The sequence below is a fragment of the Protomyctophum parallelum genome, assembly GCF_964188405.1.
Source record: "Protomyctophum parallelum genome assembly, chromosome: 20".
Classification (NCBI taxonomy): Eukaryota; Metazoa; Chordata; class Actinopteri; order Myctophiformes; family Myctophidae; genus Protomyctophum; species Protomyctophum parallelum.
This window is the reverse complement of record NC_139718.1, coordinates 26,133,628-26,156,681: the sequence shown is the minus strand read 5'-3', so window position 1 is coordinate 26,156,681 and position 23,054 is coordinate 26,133,628. Positions and strand designations below refer to the sequence as shown.

The 23,054-nt window shown below is 43.4% G+C and overlaps 1 protein-coding gene across 4 annotated transcripts in view; it reads right to left on the bottom strand.

The window, feature by feature from the left end:
- Nucleotides 1–236: 236 nt before the first annotated feature.
- The window catches only part of mideasb (mitotic deacetylase associated SANT domain protein b), a 29,655-nt gene continuing 6,837 nt past the window's right edge, over nt 237–23,054 (bottom strand). For all 4 annotated transcript variants that reach the window (XM_083791506.1, XM_083791504.1, XM_083791503.1 and 1 more), the window contains 11 exons: nt 20,652–20,930; nt 19,519–19,858; nt 19,041–19,107; nt 17,399–17,541; nt 16,791–16,894; nt 12,212–12,287; nt 10,712–10,800; nt 8,776–8,919; nt 7,901–8,011; nt 6,032–6,291; nt 237–2,642 (listed from right to left, as the gene is read on the bottom strand). In XM_083791506.1, the coding sequence (XP_083647632.1) occupies nt 2,402–2,642; nt 6,032–6,291; nt 7,901–8,011; nt 8,776–8,919; nt 10,712–10,800; nt 12,212–12,287; nt 16,791–16,894; nt 17,399–17,541; nt 19,041–19,107; nt 19,519–19,858; nt 20,652–20,930 (1,854 nt within the window). In that variant the 3' untranslated portion in view covers nt 237–2,401. The remainder of the gene's footprint in view (nt 2,643–6,031; nt 6,292–7,900; nt 8,012–8,775; nt 8,920–10,711; nt 10,801–12,211; nt 12,288–16,790; nt 16,895–17,398; nt 17,542–19,040; nt 19,108–19,518; nt 19,859–20,651; nt 20,931–23,054) is intronic.

Sequence of the window (23,054 nt, the reverse complement as noted above, 5' to 3'; positions counted from 1 at the left end):
TTTAACTAAATAAACCTTTTTTTCTCCTCTGCAAATTCCCTTAATATGTCCAGATGAAATGAGGAAGGTTACAGCTAGGCTTGTCATGGCAATTTCAATTTCATCCGTAATTCTGTCAAACAGCATGAAAACCATTTCTGAACAATGTCCCCCCTGACAATCTGGCAACACAAGAACTTCCAAATATAAATTATAACATAAAAAAATGTTTCTTTTGTTTTCTCTCGATTGGATGACTATTTTTAAAGTTCTGACCTCGAAGCACGCTCATAAACACAAACTTGCACGCACGCACGCACACACACACACACACACACACACACACACGCACGCACGCACGCACGCACGCACGCACGCACGCACGCACGCACACACACGCACGCACACACACACACACACACACACACAGTGCATAGACCCAGTAATATGTGAGGATTTAATGGGTAATAGGATAGCCGTTTCTATTATGCTCTCTCTCCAACTTCCCATTGTAATAGTTTATAAAAAACAAAACACCTTCAGCCCTTTTACTGCCATGGCGACAGAATGTGACTTAAGGTTAATGGGGTCTTAAAAGTGATATGCTGATAGGTAGCAGACCCGTCAGTGAAATTATAGGTTGGACAACTTGACACTGAGAAAACCATAGATGCACCTTGGGGTCCTTGTGACCCACAAGGAACTGTTGCCTTTGTCTTTCTGTATCATTACAGTCATTAACATTCATTCTTCTAATGATTCTACAGGCTACTGACAGCACACAAACAGACGTTCGTAAGGTAATGGCACAACAAACTCAACATCAAAATAAACACTCCAGATTTTACCATGATGTGTAATGAAAACACAAAATAAATACTTAAGATTTAGTTTAGTCACAAATTGAAAATACATATTTTGCGGTTGGACACTATATGAGTGTTAACCTTGCTCAGTTATCATTTTGTTTGTATAGTTACCCACATTACAACAGACCCACATCAGTGCTTCCAGTGAATGTCAGGGCAACCATAGAGAACATGGTAACATGGGTCAAGTTGTTCTATTGCACATAATCTCTGCTTTTATCTCTCACTTTGTTCTGGCTTCTCACAGTTACAAAACAGGCAACAAGGAGCAAAAACAATGAAAAACTTGTATAAAGCTGCAAATCTTTTTTTGCAGTTGAAAACCATGTTTTAATAATAAACAATATGAATATTCACAAAAAAAACAATTATAGATACACTGGCAGATTAAAATAATAATAATATAATAATAATTAAAATAAACAACGCTGTAAAATTGATTGTCATTTCAAGATGAAAAGCGCTGTAACATTACAGGCATCAACACAGAAACAAAATGGAGAAGGGGATGTTTAAAAATAAAAATAAAAGTGACAAACGGGGCATTTCACAGAACGCAAGCCGAATGAACGGCACATAGAATGATAGGAACCCGTTTGGTGTGCATCATGCTTTCATAGTGAGCTTTTGGCAGCCATGTGGGTGGAAGGGATCCGACCAGAAGGCGACAGCTTGCAGGGCCTATAGGCCCGGCTGTGTCTGAAGTGATCCTTCACATGGAGAGAAACTGTGACAACAGCCTGTCTTTATAAGTCTCCCCACCAGGTTTCTGCAGTTATGTATTCGTTTCAAGATTGCACTGCTCCTGTCGCCAATTGCACCCTATTCACAATAACGATCATATGTCAAAATGAGTGCAAATGAATGCATACTGTGGCTCATCATGAGAAAGGTAGGTGGGTAGGGGTACTGTCTAACAATTCCCAATGTTGGCTGAGCAGGATGAGGCTCAAAAAGTGCAGAGAGCGGGGTTGCAGACTGCGTTGGGTATGTGAAGTCTGGATGGCGGCGCAGTGGCGTTGCTTTGACATCATAGAGCCATGTGTGTATATGCAGAAACTCTTGAAAGCTTTTCAAGCACGGTAAAGAGAGAAATGGAGCTTCTGGGAAGCACACACAACGTACCTACACAGTACACACAGACACACACCTACACCCAGGCTCAACAGCACAGGTCTGTGAACGGTTCAAGCTGGGCGAATCCCATTGTGCCATTAAAAAAAAAAAGACACAATGCTGTCCACGAGAGACTCTCTCAACCCCTCCGTGAGTACTTCTTCCATGTCCCTGCAGAGACAAATGGAGTGTGGGCTGCTGCTCACCCAGCTTTAGCCTTGGATATGCAGCAGAGGGATCCTCCTCTGAAGGAGATCATAGATGCAGGGCTGCTGGCCCGTTTTGGAGAGTTCCCGGATATGGATGACCAGCTCCTCTTCGCAGTTCACAGCAGCTACGCATCCGGCGCAGTTGACTCAGTCCAAGTTGAGTCTCTCAGGCACATAATCCCCATCACGCACCCTTTTTCTCCCGAACGGGAAGGGACGTCTTACATCTCAGTGCCAGTCCACGTCGTCCTCCTCGTCCTCCGACGAGTCGTCGCTGGAGCTTTCACCCCTGGCAACCTGCCGTGTCCCGTTCTGCTGCCGTGCGGCCAGCGCGGCCTCCGCTGCAGTAGCGGCGGCTTGGGCCACCGCCCGCTCCTCGGCCTCCTTCTGCCGCAGCGCTGCTGCTTTCTTCTCTTGCTCGGCGTGGCTCTTCATGTGGGCACTGCGGCTCTTCACTTTCAGGAAGATTCTGCATGGAGTGCAGAGTAGGGAAGGGGAGAGGGGGGTAAAAGGTCAGAGCGGGCCTGCTAGTCATTTAGTGGTTGGCTAGCTTTGGGCACCGTGGTGGGAAACTAAGTATTGGAGGAATTAACTTCCTGGGAGGGTAGAAGGGACAGGGCGCCAGAATTGTTGTCATTGGATACTTTTATCTAAGAAGTAATGACATCTTCTCCGACCAAATAACAGAGTAAGTCTCTTGCTTTGGAATCTTGTGATATATTTAATTAAAATGTGTACAGGTGCCTGGTGGTTCAGCCAGTTGGTGCACAGACTACACTACAGTATATTCTCCTAGTGCGCATGAGGACCTGGGTTCGAATCCAGCCTCTCCTCTCTCTCTGACCATGGTTTCCTGTCTTTCTACATAAATCATAAAATGCCTCAAAATAAATGAATAAGATTTGTGAACACACCATGAGAAGTACATCAAGATAAGAAGGCGTGTTCAGATCATGTACACAGTCGCTGGGCAGAGTTGCATTGGCAGGGGGCACGGCGTGCCATATCTGCTGCTCTGTGTTTCAGTTGCTAGGAGACGGCTGGCAATAACAGGCCTGCGTTGCCATGGGAGATCTGGCTAGTTAATCAGAGCAAGTCAGGCAGGTATTATTGTGTCCTGCTCAAACACACACACATACACACCAAGAGACACTTGGCGCTATTTACTGACACCTTGTCCAATCGCTGGAAGAGTGTCACTAGTAATACCCGGGTGCCTGCTCGGGCTGGGGGATATGACCTCAACTGAATATCACAATTATATTCACCTTTACGAGTAATGTGCAATACAAAAAAGCAGTTCCACAAGCTCAAAGAGCGGGTTTTGCTATTTTTGCACGCCACCATTGTATATGAAAGTATAGATAGAGCACCAAAGTCTGACATCACTGCCGCTAGAGGGTGCTCTCTCCCTGGGCCACAGCGTTATTTTTTGGTATTGGAATTTTCCGTAAGGGAATCTTAGATTGCGTCAAGTAATAACTGTGTTCCAGAAATAAACAAATCATTTTACTCATATTGATGAAGCATCAACTGACGGTGAAAAGATACTAATTTATCTAAAGAGTAACTGACGTTATCAAATGGAACTGAATATCATAGACGTCACAGTCACATACCTGACAAAATCGCCACGGTGGTTTGTTTCTTTTTGGAACACAGTTTTTATATGACGCTATCTAGGATTTGCCTATGCTGTGGGGATTCCAATATAATACATAGCCCTGTGACACAGGGGTAGTGAGAGTGACGTCAGGACTTCGGTACTCTAAAATAAAAATACAGGGCTTTAGTTCACTCCAAAGGGAGGAAGAGTGTCACTGTGTTCACTCCAAAGGGAGGAAGAGTGTCACTGTGTTCACTCCAAAGGGAGGAAGAGTGTCACTGTGTTCACTCCAAAGGGAGGAAGAGTGTCACTAGTACCTGCTGCTCATCCCCTCTGGGAGAAGACTGCGGCTGCCGAAGGCTACGAAAGCCCGCCACAGACAGAAGTTTTTTCCCTCCAGCTGCCTGGCTGCTCAATGACTCTGGCTTCCCTTCCACCCCTGCCTCCTAGTGACACCGGCACTTTAATCACCGGCAACATTTGATGCACTATGAACTACTGCATAACCCTGCACTTTATATTTATTTCCCTGCACGGTGTTGTCTTATGTCTGTTTATTTGTGAAAAAATTATTGAATGCACTCATGTTATGTCAAAGCAAATTCCTATGTGTGTATACACAAATGGCAGATAAAGGTATCTGAATCAGAATCTCATCCCTTCTGTCTCTAATTATGAGATTTTACTAAGGGAAAATTATACCAAACTAGGGCTGCAACTAGCGATTATGTTCTTATTGCTCGTTTGAATTCATTTGAAATCTTTTGGCTTTAATGAGTAATGCCGTGCCTAAAATAGGGATTTGTTATTCTTTTGAATGGAAATGATTGATTATTTTGTATACCCCTAGAATACCATCTGCCAAACACTGGTAGATATCAGTCATGGTTGGTAACTTGTCAACTCTACAAGACATTATCCTGATTGCTGAGGATTGCTTGCTATTGTACCATGTACTCGTTCATAAATTGTGGATAAAGTCACTCAAGAGTTTTAGAATCCCACAGCTGGTATGATCAGTGGATTCAAAGTGAGTTGCATTGCACGCAATCCCAGCAATTAGCCACACTTAATGTGTCCTATTGCATTAGGAAGGTTAGTTTTGCATAAGTAAGCAGAGTCCCCTAAGCAACAGGACGACAGTGAGATGTTGTGTTTATTCAGATCCCCATTAGGAGGGACCCAGCTGACACACAAAGCCTTTTTTGAGCAGCAGAGCACTTTGGAAATCATGTCCAGAGCTCTTCACATGCACTGTCAGCAAGACGCTTGTGGTTGTGTCAATCCAACTCTTTGCATAGGAAAGTGATGAGCAGCGATACTCTCCAAAAGTTGAACTATTTTCTACTTGAGGCACCCAGTGCGCTTCACAAATGCACACTGGGAAGAGGAGAAATGCATGGCAGGAAGGTGCTCTTTCTGTGGACACAGACCTTAAAACCATAAGACAATAGCATGCATGGCTATGTTCACAATGTATAATGGCATGCAATTCCACCCTGCACAGTAAAATCCTCAGCGTTGATTTGTAGAGTGTACAAATGTAATGTAGTTCAAATGGATTAATTGACAAAGAAGTTTACTGTGCACTCACTGCAACTATAAACTATAACTCTGTTGCTTAAATGATGATTGCTGACTCAGTGCTCAAATGCACTGTTGCATGAGTGCTGCCTCAAAGCTCAAAGGCACTGTTGCATGCTTGCTGACTGTGCTCAAATGCACTGTTGCATGCTTGCTGACTCGGTGTTCAAATGCACTGTCGCATGCTTGCATCCTGTGATTGAATGCTGAATGTATGCATAGTATATCTGCATATTTTCATCTTATGTTACCAAGTCTGCATCGATATTTTTAGACAAATTCCTATACAGCTATAGATAGGGAGGACATACAATATCACTGATTTATTTAATCCTCCCTAATGCACAAATGAAGTGCATTAGGTATTATGTAAGCAAGTTATGCAATGCAGATTTCTGGTGCTGTGTCGTAATGGGATTATCATACAATTTGGAAGCAAATAAACATTTACTGATTTCTTGAACATTGCAGCTTTTCTTGTTTCACACATAATTTATTTGTTTAAATACCATTAATTTAAGGAGAGCAACTCATGTTTTGTGTAACTTAATTATATTAAGTAGAACTAGGTGTCACTGTCTACACATTGAAATCCATACTGTTATCTTAACTCAGTGAGTTACAACAACAGAACTGAATTTTGCATGACGTGTGATTCAAACACTGACCTGCCACATTTCTTGCAGGGGAACTCTCCCTCTTGGTTGGCAGGGGCTTTACTGGCAGCAGGAGGGCCGGGCTTGCGTGGTTTGGGTATGGAGCTGGGAGGTGGTTTGGGTATGGAGCTGGGAGGTGGTTTGGGTATGGAGCTGGGAGGTGGTTTGGGTATGGAGCTGGGAGGCGGGGGTTGAGGAGGTTGGATGACCCGGCAAAGAAGCTGCTCCCTCCCTACATCCTCTTGGCCTTTCCGAACCAGCAACGCTACAGCCTGCACACACACATTGAGTGAAACTAAATTAAAATTGTATCGTGTATAACACATGAGTGTCAATCATACCAGTCGTCACAAATAAATACAGTCACATCATGTAAAGGTGTTACAATACGTCATTTGTAAGTGCTTACAAGTGCAAGAGCAAGTGATTGACATACACGCTGGGTGCAAATCACAATGTCAGCTGAAATGGGGCACAGCTGACGAGCCAAATCAACTAAGAACCTGAGCACTTTTGTCAACAGCTTATTATGGACGCTAATCGAGTTCAAGCGCAATCTGAAAAATGGGATAAAGGTTTCTTGCCGGGTCATTGTTTGCCCGACAGACATGTTGAGGTTACACAATCCAGTCCAGGAACGGCAGCCAAAACAACTAATAATAACAACCAGTAGAGGGCAGCAAACCTATGACCTCTCTTAACTGTGACATTCTTGTTGAGTTCAGCATGGCAGAGCATAGCAGGCTGAAAGCAGGCTAGTTTTGATTAGACAAGTACATGGATGGGCTTGTTCCAAAATGAGTTCAAAACAGTGGGTTGCGCACATCCAGTTCGTTGCTGGTGTTGGACAAAGAGTGATAGTTCAAAAGAATAAAAGTTAAAAAAAATTACATGATGTTTCATCATGTAATTCTTTCTGTGTTTTTAAGTAAACACTTGAGGAGCAATGCTGTTGTGCAGACTTTTGTTCTTTTGTTACTAAATGAAGCATCCATCATCCATGTGAAAAAACGCATATACCAGTATGAAAGCATAGACAGGATCAGATTAAAACTATGGTACTTATTAAAACATAAGGGGATTCCGTAAAGAGATGGCACTCCCCTTAGTGGAGTGAATGATGAATGTAAGGAATATACAGCATTATGCTGAAGATCTACCCACATACACAAGTTTAAATCATGTCCCTTGCAATAAGCATCCTGTTGAATGCAACGTTAATGTGAGTCTTAATAGATAGATAGATATTTTGCTAGCATTCTCTGCCGTCGTGCAGAAACCAGAACATTTTCAAATTATTCAGGAAATGAAAAAGAAGAAGAAAACAAAACATGTTTTTAGAACAACACAATACTGCCCCATCAACTTGTCACAGTGACTGTATACATAATCAGATACTTGAATGTGTCCTTAAGTTATAATATAATAATCACAGTTAGGAGGCCACATGCATGGCGTGTGAGTGCCCTCCCATGCATGGCGTGTGAGTGCCCTCCCATGCATGGCGTGTGAGTGCCCTCCCATGCATGGCGTGTGAGTGCCCTCCCATGCATGGCGTGTGAGTGCCCTCCCATGCATGGCGTGTGAGTGCCCTCCCATGCATGGCGTGTGAGTGCCCTCCCATGCATGGCGTGTGAGTGCCCTCCCATGCATGGCGTGTGAGTGCCCTCCCATGCATGGCGTGTGAGTGCCCTCCCATGCATGGCGTGTGAGTGCCCTCCCATGCATGGCGTGTGAGTGCCCTCCCATGCATGGCGTGTGAGTGCCCTCCCATGCATGGCGTGTGAGTGCCCTCCCATGCATGGCGTGTGAGTGCCCTCCCATGCATGGCGTGTGAGTGCCCTCCCATGCATGGCGTGTGAGTGCCCTCCTCCCACTCACATTCTCAGTGGCCTGCAGGTTCTGTGTCACTCTGTTGGGACCGACTTCCGGCTTCCTGTCAGCTGACCCCTCCCACTTCCTGCTGTCCTCCTGCTGTAATCTCTGAGAACCCTGTTGGGCCAAAGAAACACATCTCTGAGAACCCTGTTGGGCCAAAAGAAGCACAAATCTTATTATTATAAAGGCAACCAACAGATTCATCTCTGTGATTAATCATGTGCCTGTGCTAATTTTAGTTACTGGTAGTGGTAACGTAATACTTCCTACGGTTAATATGAGCGTCCAAGCAATATTTAAAATACTTTTTTGTTAACATGTGCATTCCATAAATTCCATAGGGCACACCACATAATAGACAAATGACACCGTCAATGTGTGACAGGAGTTGTCCTTGTTAATATTTAACACAATGGGCTGTATTTTGCATGTCTTAAGTATTTAATTTATTATTACTTAACTTAAGACCTGGAGGCGTGATCAATGCCATTTGTCTATTCTGAGTGGCCGAAGAGCATTGACCACGCCTCCAGGTCTTAAGTTAAGTAATAAGCCCAATGTGTGCTTCCCCTCTAGGCCAGAACGTGGCGCCAGTGCCAGAGAAATCTGCGCTATAAGCTTACAAGACGGGTTACTTCCGCCCGATCCGGAAGTGATAGCCGCCCATATTTCAGTTACTGTGTGGTGGATTCACTTTCTTAGCGGGATCAAAGTTTAGACTTTTATAAGGTCTCAAATATCGCAGCTTGTCTCATTTTGAGGAGAAAAAGGACTATTAAGCGTGTGCGGTTTTTGCGGCTTCTATGGAACCCAAATGACTGAAATCAGTCGTGGCGACTGAGAACTCTGAATGCACGTGAATGTGATTGTTGCCTGACCTTGTGGTCCAGGTCCTCTTCAGTGGTCCTGGTCTCTGGGACCTCGGCCTCGCCGTACTGCAACGTTCCGCTACGACCGATCTTCACATGCTTCTTATAGGTGTAGTAAAACTCCACACACTGAGACACCGTCTTAGTGCTCACCTGTGAACACAAACACTTATTACTATTGAGTTCGTCATTATGTAAATTGTTTATATAATTACACAGACACAAATGCCAGGGAATGGAGTTTAAGTAGTGTTATTATTTTTTACATCATGTTCCAAAGGAAGGTTTACTGAACATATATGGTAGGTAAGGTAAGGTAAGGTAATTGTATTTATAGAGCGCCTTTCAAAACAGTTACAAGGTGCTGTACAATAAAATAAAAGGAATAAAACAAGAACATCTCAATCAGAAAACATATATACAGTATGTTATACCAGTAAGACGCCCTGAGGGTGAGAAGCGACCTCGCCCTAAAGGGCGAGGTCGCTTCTTGCATGCATGCATCTGCCTGGGTGATGGCAGACTTTGGCATGGAGAGTCAGATCAACATATGGAATGAATTCTGTACTGGCCATTTAAGGAGTGTGTCTTGAGTGTACAGGGTTTGATAAGGTCAGATCAACATATAGAATGAATTCTGTACTGGCCATTTAAGGAGTGTGTCTTGAGTGTACAGGGTTTGATACGGTCAGATCAACATATGGAATGTCAGAACAGGTCAGCTCCATATATGGAGATCTAAGGGTGGCAGCGGGGGCAGTGTCTTGAGTGTACAGTGTTTGATGATGGCACAGGTAGGGCCAAACCTTAATTTTCAGGCTAGTTGAATGGACAGGTATCAGTCAAAAGGGAGACATCGAAGAGGAAGGATGGGTGGGGAGGGATTAACACTTGGAATGTCAGAACAGGTCAGCTCCATATATGGAGATCTAAGTGTTTGAGGTCAGATGTAGAGTTGCTGACCGGCTCCATATATGCAGATCTAGGTGATGATCCAGTCTTCTCTATGTATGGCTATACAGGGTTTGATGAGGTCAGTGTCATGATCTTCATATAATGGAGACGGCCATATATGGAGCGTCGACCATATATGGTGGCGTGACGTGTCACAAGGCGCAACGGGCTGACGGCCATATTATACGTATGGTGGCGTGAGCTGACGGACAGGTTTTCATAGCAATAAGCAACATGGCAGTGATGATATAATGTATACATTACACACATACTGTACATTCACATCTGGGAGCAGAACAGCTTATTGGCCACCAGAGCTAGTCAAAGACAAAGACGATGATTTTTTTGTTTTGTTTTTTAGATCAAAGTTCCTTCAAGGACTTGAATAATGGCTAGAGGCCTTTAATCCATTGACTTGTTTAATAAACAGGATGAAGCCTTTAAACACGTTTTCACATTCTACCTCTATTACAGAGTATGATGGCGTGTGAAAATACCCAACAGTCTCCCATCAGAAAACCCATTAGGTTGACCACTCTAAGCAAGCTGCTACCCCCGTGTAAACCTGGCTGCTAATGTGTTTATAATCTACAGGGTGGGGAACTTGCACTAATCACCAGCTAAATTCTAGCAAGTGAGTCTATTGTACCAGAGAATTTAGCAGGAAGCAAACACTACTTCCCATCGCATTTCAGTTGGTCTCTCCATCTAGGTTTCCAACTTCAGTTCCCAAACAAGATATCTTGAAAATGCCTGCCATGTTTATCTTTGTAGGTTGGAAAGCATACAGCCCAATTCCCAAGTTCTGGGATGAACTAGACATTGACATTGGTTGACACAATTTAACCTTCTTGTACTGCATCCATCTATCTTTTATCAGCCATTTGTCCTTGCAGAAACAAACAAATACAGGCTAAACAACATGTCAGCTGCCAGTCAGCTTTACTACTACAAACTGTTAATATTTCCTCTGGTCTGGGGCCACACATACCAATTTTTGCACCATGAAGAAATCTTTCTTGTAGGTTGTGATGCCTTTGTTAAAGTGGCGTCTCTCAGCTGGGGTCCAGCTGTCTGATCCTGAGGAGCAGAGAGACACACACAGGAGAGAGAGAGAGAGATAGAGAGACAGAGTCAGATAGAGGAAGAAAGAGAGGAGGAGAGTTGAGAGAAACGGCATTAGTTAGGCATTAGAAAAACGTGACCGGTCCAAGTGTGTGTCAGAGCGTGTGCAGACCCCGATTACCCCCCACTCTCACATAAACACACACAGAGTCCACATGCACATGGCTGGATAAACAAAGGCTCCCCTGTTTTCTGCTTGGGATTAACCACATGCTGGAAACGCACCCCTCCCTCTCTTTGTCTCCCTCGCTCTCCATTTCCTCCCATCTATCCCTCATCGTGGTGACCCTGACAATCCTCCAGTCACCGCCCCATGTCCCCTCCGTTCCTCATCATCACCAAAGCCTACTGTCCTCCCTGCCCACACACAAGCTGTCTCCTACCACCCCAGCTGTACTCTCGCTGCAGCAGTTGCTTTTGTACAGATACAGGGTAACAGAAGGGGGGTGGGGGCTGCACAATATCCAGCAAGGTTGCAATGTAGGAGGGCAGCACACAAACTAGATAACAGAACAGAACACACCCACCCACGATTAAATAATAACACCACACAAGATGAAGTAATAACACCCACGCATGCACCCATGGACACACACACACACACACACACACACACACACACACACACACACACACACACACACACTTGCAGAGACATGCATGAAGTGATGCAGGGATCAGCCTTGGGTGAAACAGTATTTGCAAAGAAATATTTCTGTTTGTTTTAACATGTTTGCTGTACCAGATGGGTGGGGTCTACTGCTTAGATAGAACATAACCAGTGCCTTCAAGTTTAGAAAGTATTTGAAAGTAAACTCAATCTTGGACGCTATTCGACGTGCCCATATGTAGTCACTCAACACCACACTCTGCTGTTCCATGCAGCTTTTAACGCTTTGAAGTAGTTACATAATAGTACACAAACAATATATTGTTGCTGTCAGGAAGGTCCATATTTCGTCTGTTTATATATATTTTAAATAAATGAATGCAATATTTTATACTATGACAATTATGTTGCGTAAAGTCAGTGTTGCGTAAAAAGTACCAAGAATTGCTGATTCTTCAACGAATCACATCGCAATTATTATTAATTATTATTTTGCTTTGAAAGTAATTAAGTCTGTGAGTTTTATAAATATTTAGCCAATGAAAAGTATTAACAAGCGCTTCGTGTGACTACATAAATAATAACTACATTGTATCCATCTGAACACAGGGTTCTTTTTTTTCCATTTCTGAAATTCCAACGGTTTTGGACATTCACGTTTTCCATCCAACAGCAACAATACAGTATATAGGCTACTGTACTTACACAAGCATAGTATTTCATTAGTAGTGACCAATACAGTGGGTGATTGCTTACCTGAGTAGTGGTATTCTGATAGGTGATGAGGCTTTGGGAATATGGGGTTCTTCAGCATTAGGAGAGACAGGGCAGCCTGAAAAAGCAAACCAATGCATAATGTCAGTTTTCATCACATTGAAACTGTACAGAGACTGCACACAAAATACACTGCAATAACTCCCATTGTGTGCCTTATGAGTCTTTATGTAATGGGTAGTTGCAACCAAGTCATCTGATTGGACTAACAGGCACTCCAGCCCTAGTTTATGAGCTTGTAAAGCACCACTCTGCAATACTGTCAAACGGATGCTGAACAAAGCGACTGGTAACTAGGAAATTAAGTTTCATGTTAGCACTGTGAACACCCTGTATGTATGTATGTACGCACGCACGCACGCACACACACACACGCGCACACACACACACACACACACACACACACACACACACACACACACACACACACACACACACACACACACACACACACACACACACACACACACACACACACACACACACACACACACACACACACACACACACACACACACACACACATCACCCCTACCTCACACACCCCCACACAGTTTCCTTGACAACTCTGGACCAGTTGCTGGTTGCTAATGCCTGCAACAAACAACCACTTCTACAAAAAAAGTGCTCTTGTCCGGGGGCTCGTATACATTAGAGATTTAATAACAGAAGTATGATCTAGGAAGTATCGGTGATTAGGTTATATGAAGCACATATGAATGAACTTGCTTCTAAGGTATTGTGTTAATGTGTTTTGGTTTGACTTGCACCAGTCTGAGCACCTACTGCAAAGCCTATAAGTGAGGATGGCGACAGGTGTAAGAGAAGAGATAACAAGCTAGTTACAAACAACTACCCCTCACCCCCACCCCCCACCCCACCCCAAACACCATTGTAAGGCTTTGTGCCATTAAAGGAACTTGACGTCTCCCATCCAGCAGTAAAACACAACTTGTTTTTTATTCAGTTACAGTATGCTACACCAGCGAGTACTCTTAATTGTTTAGTATTGGCTTGATGATACTGTGGTCAAGAACAAGACTTTGTAGAGCTCTGCCATTTAGCTACAGATTAAACTTTACCCCTCTTGGATCTAACGTTACCCCATCTGGCTATTGTTCATTTCTATCAGTGGAGTAATATTTGTGTTGATAAGGCATATTTTACTGGAACACGGCAGATTGTGATATATACATACATACATACATACATACATACATACATACATACATACATACATACATACATACATACATACATACATACATACATACATACATACATACATACATACATACATACATACATACATACATACATACATACATACATACATACATACATACATATTTTAAATATATGAAGGTATTGCTGGCAGGGATTTTTACCAAAAAGCCCCCCCTTTTAAAATACATGCACACATACATACCTACATAAATACATTTCAGAAGTTTTAGCAGTTTTTAAGGACCCACTTTTAGGCCAGTGCACCAGAGCAAACTCTTGCCTTTTTTTAAACCCTACCCATTCTAACCAAATACATACATACACTGGTAACCCTATTTTGGACTCATTTTAAATATATAAAGGTATTGCGAGCAGGGATTTTTACAAAAAAGCCTCCCCTTTTAAAATACATACACACATACATACCTACATACATACAGTACATTTCAGAAGTTTTAGCAGTTTTTAAGGACCCACTTTTAGGCCAGTGCACCAGAGCAAACTCTTGCCTTTTTTTAAACCCTACCCATTTTAACCAAATACATACATACATACATACACACACACACACACACACACACACACACACTTGGGAAATTTGTGAAAGAAATTTCTTTATGTATATTTATAATAGCCATGTTTCTGTCTGATTACTGAACAGCACAGCACACACTGAACTTTTGTCTAAATCCTAGTCATAAATATTCATAGGAAACGCTGTAGACTAAGCAGAATTATATCACATAGACCTTGCACACAGAAATGCGTGCAATTTTGTTTGTATACATTCCTTGCTAATCCTATTAGTTTCCCTGATATATATTTTTTCTAAGTAAATGTTTATTAACCAGATAGTGACCATGTGATGAAAGAAAGTAAGAAAGAAAGAAAGAAAGAAAGAAAGAAAGAAAGAAAGAAAGAAAGAACGAAAGATCACCTGAAGCAAGACCTGGCAAAGAAATGGGAGCAGTAGTCACAAAAAAGAAGCAAAACAACAAATCATAGCTTGACATTGCTCGCATCTCCCCACCCGCTCTCTTTACAGACTGAAATCTTGCCCCTTGCCAACTTGGTTGAAACGAGCCTGTGTGGATACAAACCCTGCCCTTTACTCGGCAGTGTTCAGACAGAGAGGGAGCTTTCTTGTGTGTGCTAGGGACAGCGTTGAGAATATCGGATAACAAAACAAGTCAAACCGTCCGGGAAAACATGGCTACCAGTGCAAACCCAATAGCCCCCGTGTACCACAACTGCCTGGACTGTGCAGCTGGTGTGCACTTCTTAACCACTTAAATCTCAAACCAAATATGTTGCTGTTCGGGGTCTAACAGGGCTCTATACTAGGTGCCCTCTACTCAAAATCCCTTCACTGAAAATTGCCCATCTCAACGCATGTCTGAGTTGCAAGACTCAAGGCGGGAGCTTGTAAACCTGGTACTTTTGCAAAATGTTCACCCATTTTCAGTGAATGTTTGACTATTATGACATACCCAGAGATCCAGAATTGGGATGCTAGGGTTCAAGTGGTGGTTAAGTGCTGCCACTATCCATTCCACTTCACCGCTGGACCATTCGGTCATCTCAGTCTGCCACAGAGTTTCACTGAAACTCTAGCTACAACTCATGTCCTTTGTATAAAAAGGCTCACAGATGAGGCCTGTATAAGGTGCATTGTGCTAATCTCCTTTTGATAAAAAAAAAAGAAAAAAGCTCCCAGTGAATTCTATCAACTGTGAATTCACTGGATTGCAAGCTTTTGGGTTATCATGCGCTACATCAACATACAGTACATTTGTTTTACAAAACTGCCAAAGTCCAACAGAAACAACATAAATTCATGTCATCTAGGGTAGATACAGTACTTACAGTAAGGTATGTTACAGTAGTAAGGTATGTTAGTGAAACAGTAGAAAACCATTAAACTTTGCACACTCACTGTTATATGGATCACTGCCATGTTGTACTGAAATGCTGCCATGCTTTGTCTCAATTAATGGTGGAAATATAGTGTGCTGGTTTTAAGAACGTATTATTCCCTCATAATTGTACCAGCTAAATTACCATTTACAGTACCTAGGGAAATTTCAGCAGCGGAAGGATCGTGCTATTGACAGCGATCAAATGTGCAGATATTTCCACTGATTCACAGAACATTCCTCCTGTAAGAAACCTTAGCAGATGTTTTAAAGATTAGTGAAACTACACAAATGTCTGCATGATCACTGTGTTCAGTGCTGTTCAAACTAAAACAATAGGATTTTGTCATGCCCATCATAAATGCACACGATAATATCAAGACATTTTATATCAAGACCAGCAAGAACAGGGAAAGAACATCTTCAACCACAACAACTTGTGAGGAAACAAATTCAGCTATGCCGAAGAGCCTAGCTGAAGAGAGCTCAGATGAATAAATAACAAGATGCATCAGTGAATATAAAGTCACAGACTTAAGGTAAATTTTTCCTCCTAAACGATTGATAGTGGCTCGGAGGCTGCGTACTTCTCCTAGAGGTACACGTTTCCCCATTTGAGAAACACTGCTTCAGTCAGACAGTACGAGCTCTGTGCCAAAAGACAAAAGCTTAAAGATGGAGTGCCACAATTTTTGTATTTTTTCATGTGTCTATGGGGTGATAGTACTTCATTAGACACCCTGGAGTTGTTTTTATGTGCAATGGTGTATTAACTTTGTATTTAGGGTTTCTTCCTGGAGGCTGAACCCTTGACAGTCAAACGGGCCAATGAAATAAACAGTAATATAGTGACATCACAGCCCCTCCCCTAACCCCTCCCCCTTTATCATACAACTACAGCTGTGGGTGTGGCTTCAGTTCAGGTGGATCACCACCCATCACCACCCACCAGGCAAACCAGGTATACTTAATGAACTGGTGGGCATGCCCACATAAAAGCATGATTTTAACAAATACTGTACACTTTTTGGAAAAACTTCTTCCTCCTTATATAACAATAAGACCTGATGATCATGTTTTAGGGTGGAAAAAAATCACGGCACTCCATCTTTAAGTTTCACTAAAACAAGCAGAGTGCATCTCATTAACCACAGATGGGTGGATTTTGCAAGAGCTCAGAGCTATATAACCGTCAAAGCTCATGTTATGACGCAAATGGGAAATGGAATTAATATATAATGATTTTAATAAATATTGTTTTTATATTGTGATAAATATCGTATCGTAGACTTGTTGTAGTGATATTATCGTATCGTGAGGGTGTGTTATTGTTACATCCTTAACAGTGAAGTTAATATTTGCATATATTTGGTCAAAAGACTATATCAGTCAGTTCGGGAATTTCCCATAATGCTTACCATGATATCACCGCTGCACTCGTACAGACAATGAAGCGCTAACTCCTGGTTTGTCCCGCCGCCACTCACTGCACTGGAGCAGGCCAGGTGCATAAGGTCCTCCACTGAGAGAGGAGCGGGGAGAGAGAGAGAGAGAGAGAGAGAGAGAGAGAGAGAGAGAGAGAGAGAGAGGAGAGAGAGAGAGAGAGAGAGAGAGAGAGAGAGAGAGAGAGAGAGAGAGAGAGAGAGAGAGAGAGAGAGAGAGAGAGAGAGAGAGAGGGAGAGAGAGAGAGAGAGAGAGAGAGAGGGAGAGAGAGAGAGAAGCATGACTACAGAAGAACATCACAAAGCACTTATAGATGTGATGAATAGTGCAGCATTGTCCTGAGTGGATGTTCTGGGCTGCTATATACAATCAACACACGTGACATGCATCACTGCAAAATGAAATGTAGTTGGAGACACCCCTCAATGGCCTTAGACGTCTTCCAGACACAAATCAGAACAAACAATCTAAGCAAAAAAGGAAATGTTTTGTTTTGAGATAATTTTTTATGGCATTTCCGCTTTATTCGATAATATAGTTGAGAGAGAGACAGGAAAGAGAAGGGAAGCATAGGATTATTTACCCTTCTGCCGGAAGTCTGGTTTTTCCTCAAGATCGTGTAGTGGAGCCCAGACCAGTTCAGCCTTGTGCTGGTCCAGGTGGACATCCGATCGCTGCCTCTGATCTGGAATCTCTGCCTGGTACCGAGGCCCAATGTTGATCCGCCTGGGGGACATGACATGACATCAACGACAGACAGTGTGGAAGTTTTAGCTGAAAGTGAAATTGTGACTCACTAATGTAAGACTCTATATTTCGGTTTGAGATTACACACACAGTATTTCATGACAATCTTGTTAAGGGCAAAATGTTTATTTCAAAAACAAGAATCCACTTTCTGAATTAAGGTACTTCCAGACGGGCATGGATCAACAAGGGGTCTGCTCATGAGGGGGCGCGTTAATCGCTGCCCATCTGAAAGTACCTAGAAATAGTGAAATGGGAATGTAGAATAATAAAAAAGTGCCTTTTTGGTTATGCAGAAATTAAGGTCTGCGGTTAATGTACTAGTGAGTCAACGATATTTTATCGTATGCTTTCGTATTTAGTTCTAAGACATAAATGTCAACTGAGAAATCTTTATCGATAAAACAATTCCCTACGAACTAAAAAGTTGACTCTGTGATTCTACAATCAAAAGTCATTCAAAAGCAGACAATTCAGAGCTAAAATGGAAACTGGAAATGGAAAATAAGCTGTAATCATGTTGCATCATGTTGGCAGACTATTCCTATCCAAGGATGTTACTTTCCTCCCACCCTCCCTTGCCCCTCTCAGGCCCCATAGCCTGCAGTATTTCCAGCTGAGTATATGTGTATTCTGGCAGACTACCCCCAGGGTGAGTGGGTGGGCTGGGGTAAGCTAAGCCTCTATGGCTGGGTGCATGTATGGGAGCAGCAGCAGGCTGGGCCGAAAGGGTGATTTATGGGGCGCTGGCTGCTTCTTGTCCCCGCCTGACTGTTCAACAGCTGGTACCAGTCAGTGAACGGCTCCCACAATGCATCCTGGTTTCTCCCAGTCCCTTTCCCCACCCTAGCACACTGATTTTGCTGGTAGAAAAGACACAGATAAATTGACTCTATCTGGGTCAAATCCAATGGGATCCAACTCTGTTCCTTTCAAGCCCACGGGAATCAGCACACACTCTTCTGCCATCCCAACTTTCCAAACAAAATAATGTCCATGCTATCATTGGGAGCAGACACACAGACAGTTGTGGCACTAGCTAGTTTTGAGGCTGAGTCAGCTTTTAGGCTTTCATTCAGTAGTTAATAACGGGGGCCTGTTCTGACAAGAGGCACTTTATTATCTGTGTCTATGGCTATAGCTAGATGCTTGACAGGGAAGGAGATACCAGTGGCAACAGTGGTAGATTGCAAGCTTCTTTGGAAGGGCGGGTTATGGTTTTTCAGAAGTCACCGTTATTCATTCCGGGACTCCTTTCAAGACTTTTCAAGTCTTGATCCCAGTGTGTACAGTTTGAGAAACCGCTTGCAGAGCTGCTGTTGATGATTCATAGCAATGCTACTGCAAGTTTCACTATTTCACAATTCGTTTCACTGAGGAATGACAGACCAATTCCACAGCTCTGGTCTTTTGTAAACAGAGGAGGGTTTGGTGGAGGGTAATGTGGATATGCACTTGCAGACTTGCAGAGTACTCACGGCTCTATGCTGACTGGAGTGGCCTCGCCCATGGCTGATAGGATAGGAGGTGTGATGTCGCAGCTGTCTAAAGGAGCAGAAAAATAAAATATCCACTCAATAATATCATCAAACCATATTTCTTGTAAACAGTGGTAATAGATGTCTATTACAGATGTCTATTACAGACTATTAAATACTTGTCACCTTTGAGAGGGAGTACACCATTCAGTTACCGTTCCATTTTCACATTACAGTCAAATATTCTGACTAAGCTAATCATTAGATTGCTACTCCAGAAAATAATGAACATTTATATTCCTGACTAGATAATAGATATATATACACTGATATTCATGGGCAGGAGGAAATAATTGTTTCCTGTGATTGTTAAATTATGATTCAACTTGTCTTCCAGAGGCTAGATGTCTGAGAAGAACCAGCAAGTGAACAATGCAATCTAGATCCAGGAAGACTGGAGGGCTTTTTTTAGACTCACTGGAGCGTAGCAGGCTGCGTGTGGCTGACTTGGGAGTGACGGGCGGAGGCAGACCCTGGCTGCTGGCAGCAGCAGAAGACAGGAAGGTGGAGAAGTAGAGACCGGAGCCCTCGCGGACAGGGCTGAGGATGGGCGGCGGGGTGTAAGGGGGCATGGTGAGGGGGTTGTCGGCCAGGCGGACTGGGGAGCGCAGGTGGCTCTGGTAAGGAGTCATGGTGGAGTAGACAGACGGGGCGATGAAGGTGCCGGGTTTAGGGGGTGGGATGAAGAGAGGCTCGGGTCGTGGTCGGCGCTTGGACTTCTTGCCGTCGTCTTCTTTCTCGCCCTCTGTCCCGCCATTCTGGGGAGAGGTCCAGTGATGTCAGGGTTTTGTTTTGGACATTCATTATAAATGTATTTCAGGCTGTTTTTGTTTACATGACAGTGTAGACAGGAAGCGGACTACAATGTTAAATGTAAAGAAAAGACAGTGATGCAGTATAGGTAGTGTGGGCGCACACACACACACACACACACACACACACACACACACACACACACACACACACACACACACACACACACACACACACACACACACACACACACACACACACACACACACACACACACACACACACACACACACACACACACACACACACACACACACACACACACACACTCCCTGGATTATTTATCCAGGGAAATCCTTGAGAGAGCAAGATAGCTGTGCAGTATACAGTAATGTACCAGTACCATATAGTCCACTCTATCCTGTAGTATGGATAAGCCCTGTTAATCTTCCTGATCTGGGACAGGGCACCCAGTTCACTAAATCTACCTCAGCTGAAAGAGAGTAGGGGACAAAGGGTGGGGGGCTGAAATGGGGGCAGACGGATTCAGGAACATACTGGGGTGGGGTGCCGTCGATCGGGAGAGGGAAGCTAAGCAAAAATAAAACAAAAAAGGAAGGATGGATGCAGATTGTGGCAAAGATTATAGAAGAATAAAGTGTCACACAACAAAATGTACTTTCACTTCCATTTAAAACAGAAATGTACTGAAGTTAAAATCCCACTACTTCCCCTATAGTCTCACTGCCACCAGAAAGGCCATGACATTGAAAGTAAAAAATGTAACACTGGACTCACCTGGCCTGAGCTCTCTGACAAGTTGTTTCTGTGCGAGCGTCGCCGGGTGACGATGACAGAGGGCTTATGGTCGGCTCTGCCCAGGTCCTGGAAGTCCTGGGGTCTCGGGGGCCAGCCGGTCGAGTCGAGAGCTGCCCCATCCTCCCCGTTTGGGGATGAGGGGTCGGGTCTCCGCACTGGTACAGACACAGGGATGACAAGAGGCAGGAGGCTGTCATCTCTCGGCCTCTTGACATTCAGACCCTCTGCTTCAGCGGGGCTCCATGGCCTATGTGGTTCCTAAGGAAGATAAAGGAAGGGGATGGGGGGGGGGGTCACCTGTTAGGTTACAGTGTCTGTAGTTTTGTAAACAATACATAGGGTGGAAACCTCTATGATGTTGTGGATGATCTGTGTTGTAAATTCCACTGATCTATTTCCAAACCAATCTGGATGAGTAAACATCAGCTAAATGTGGGTATGTGTACCCCTAGGGGGTAAGCAGGGATACTACAGGTACATGAGAGGCAGTGGGATTTTAAGTTTAATGGTAAAATATTGATAACCTTTGTGTTACATAACAACTTGACTTAAGCCCTAACCACACCAAAGGGTCGAGACGGTTTTAGCGTTGTCCCAGCGGTGTGATACGAGTCCTGTTGCACGTTGACACGCCTTGACGCGTGTTGTCCCTAGTGATTCAACGCATGGAATTCAATGGCCCAAACCACACCAAAGGGTCACCATGCAACTCCTTGCAACTCCTTGCAACCGTTTGGACCCAAGAAGTTACATGGCGACCCTTTGGTGTGGTTAGGGCTTAACACAACTGTAACTGAATAGGAAGCTATTCTTATGTGCACAGTATTTTAATATAGTGACATCAAAACTGGTTATGCTGCTTATTGTTTCAAGTAAATCTGCTAAGGAGGTACATTTCTTTGTAATGTTATATTCTTCAAAGGTTTTCTTATCAATCATTGACAGTCTCATATGCTAGCTATGAGTTTCACTTGTATTTCATTGCCATTACTATTTTAATATTGATGAGCTAGGCACTTCAGATGATTCTGGATTTGCATTCACATTATAAGAACAATTAAAATGAACACAGGCTAAATAAGGGCTGAAGCACAAAGCCCCCCCCCCCCCCCCCCCCCCAACCAAGATGACGGTAAAACTACTAGGATATAGAATCAGCAAGCAAATGCGGTATGAATCAGAGAAGTCAATACAACATCATGAGACTGATTTATGCATGCATTATTAATAGGAAGAAACCCTAAATAGAAAATATACTGCTGAAAATGCATTAAGACAAGGGTTTGGGTGGTATATTGCACTCATTATCTGTAAGATTTCCACAACAAGATATGATGACATTAACCAAAATCCAAAATAATTCTGCCAGCTGAAACGCAATACTTTATTGAAAGATAAGCTGCTCTGGATCTCGTCAAAGGGTATGCCTGCAATGGCATTCTTCACATTGCTGCATGCAGTAACCATAATGATTGGGCATGAGTTGCACCAGCATGCGTATGCATTTGAGTAATCATCAACTTTGAAGAAGACTCTGAAGCCATGAAAACCAAGACCACATTGTGTGTCAGATGAGGACTGTTGCACGATGTGGCCATACTGCGCCAACGTATTTAACAGCGGAAGGAGAAGCGTGCATATTTAGGACTGTGGTTGCAAACTTGCGCTGGGTCCCTTGTTCATTATTCCCAATGGAAAACTCCAGCCCCTACACCACGGCTAGGGAGAGAGCAGTATTCTGCTGAGCATTGCAAGCAGAGCAGGCCAGCCCCCCCCACCCCTGTATGAAGGGGGAGGGTGCTGCCAGGGTGGAGTTTCACTCTACCGCGGGGGAGATGGGGGGTGTACACTACAGGCATGTAACCGACACAGTCACACAGCCTCTCTCTGTATGTTTCAGTCAACTTGTGGTGGCGAACCCAGGGCATGGCCTTGCTGAAGCAACAGCTAGTCTAAAAGCTAACCTAAAACTACAGCCATATGACATTTCAAGCCATTTTGGGGGAAATCATAAAAACGCAGCAGTCTGCAGGGACCGTTACTCAGTATACTGATTGCACTGTGTACAAAGAGAGATAGAGACAGAACCATCTACATAGACAGAGTGGACTGTACCATTCAGCTGTGGTTTGTTGTGTTCACAGAGTGTTGACAGTCTTTTTTACTGAAAAAGCATCATTTACAAAACAACACAAATCCTGGCAGGCTTTACCTGACACTAGATGTATTAGACCTAGTTTGTTCCCATACCCGTATTTGCTTGGGGAGCTAAGAAATCCCATTGCAATTATACCCTGACTTACCATAATCAAAATGGATTCTTAGCTCTCACAAAGTGGCTCTGAAGCTATAGTTAAGGCATTCAGCTTACAGTGATAGATA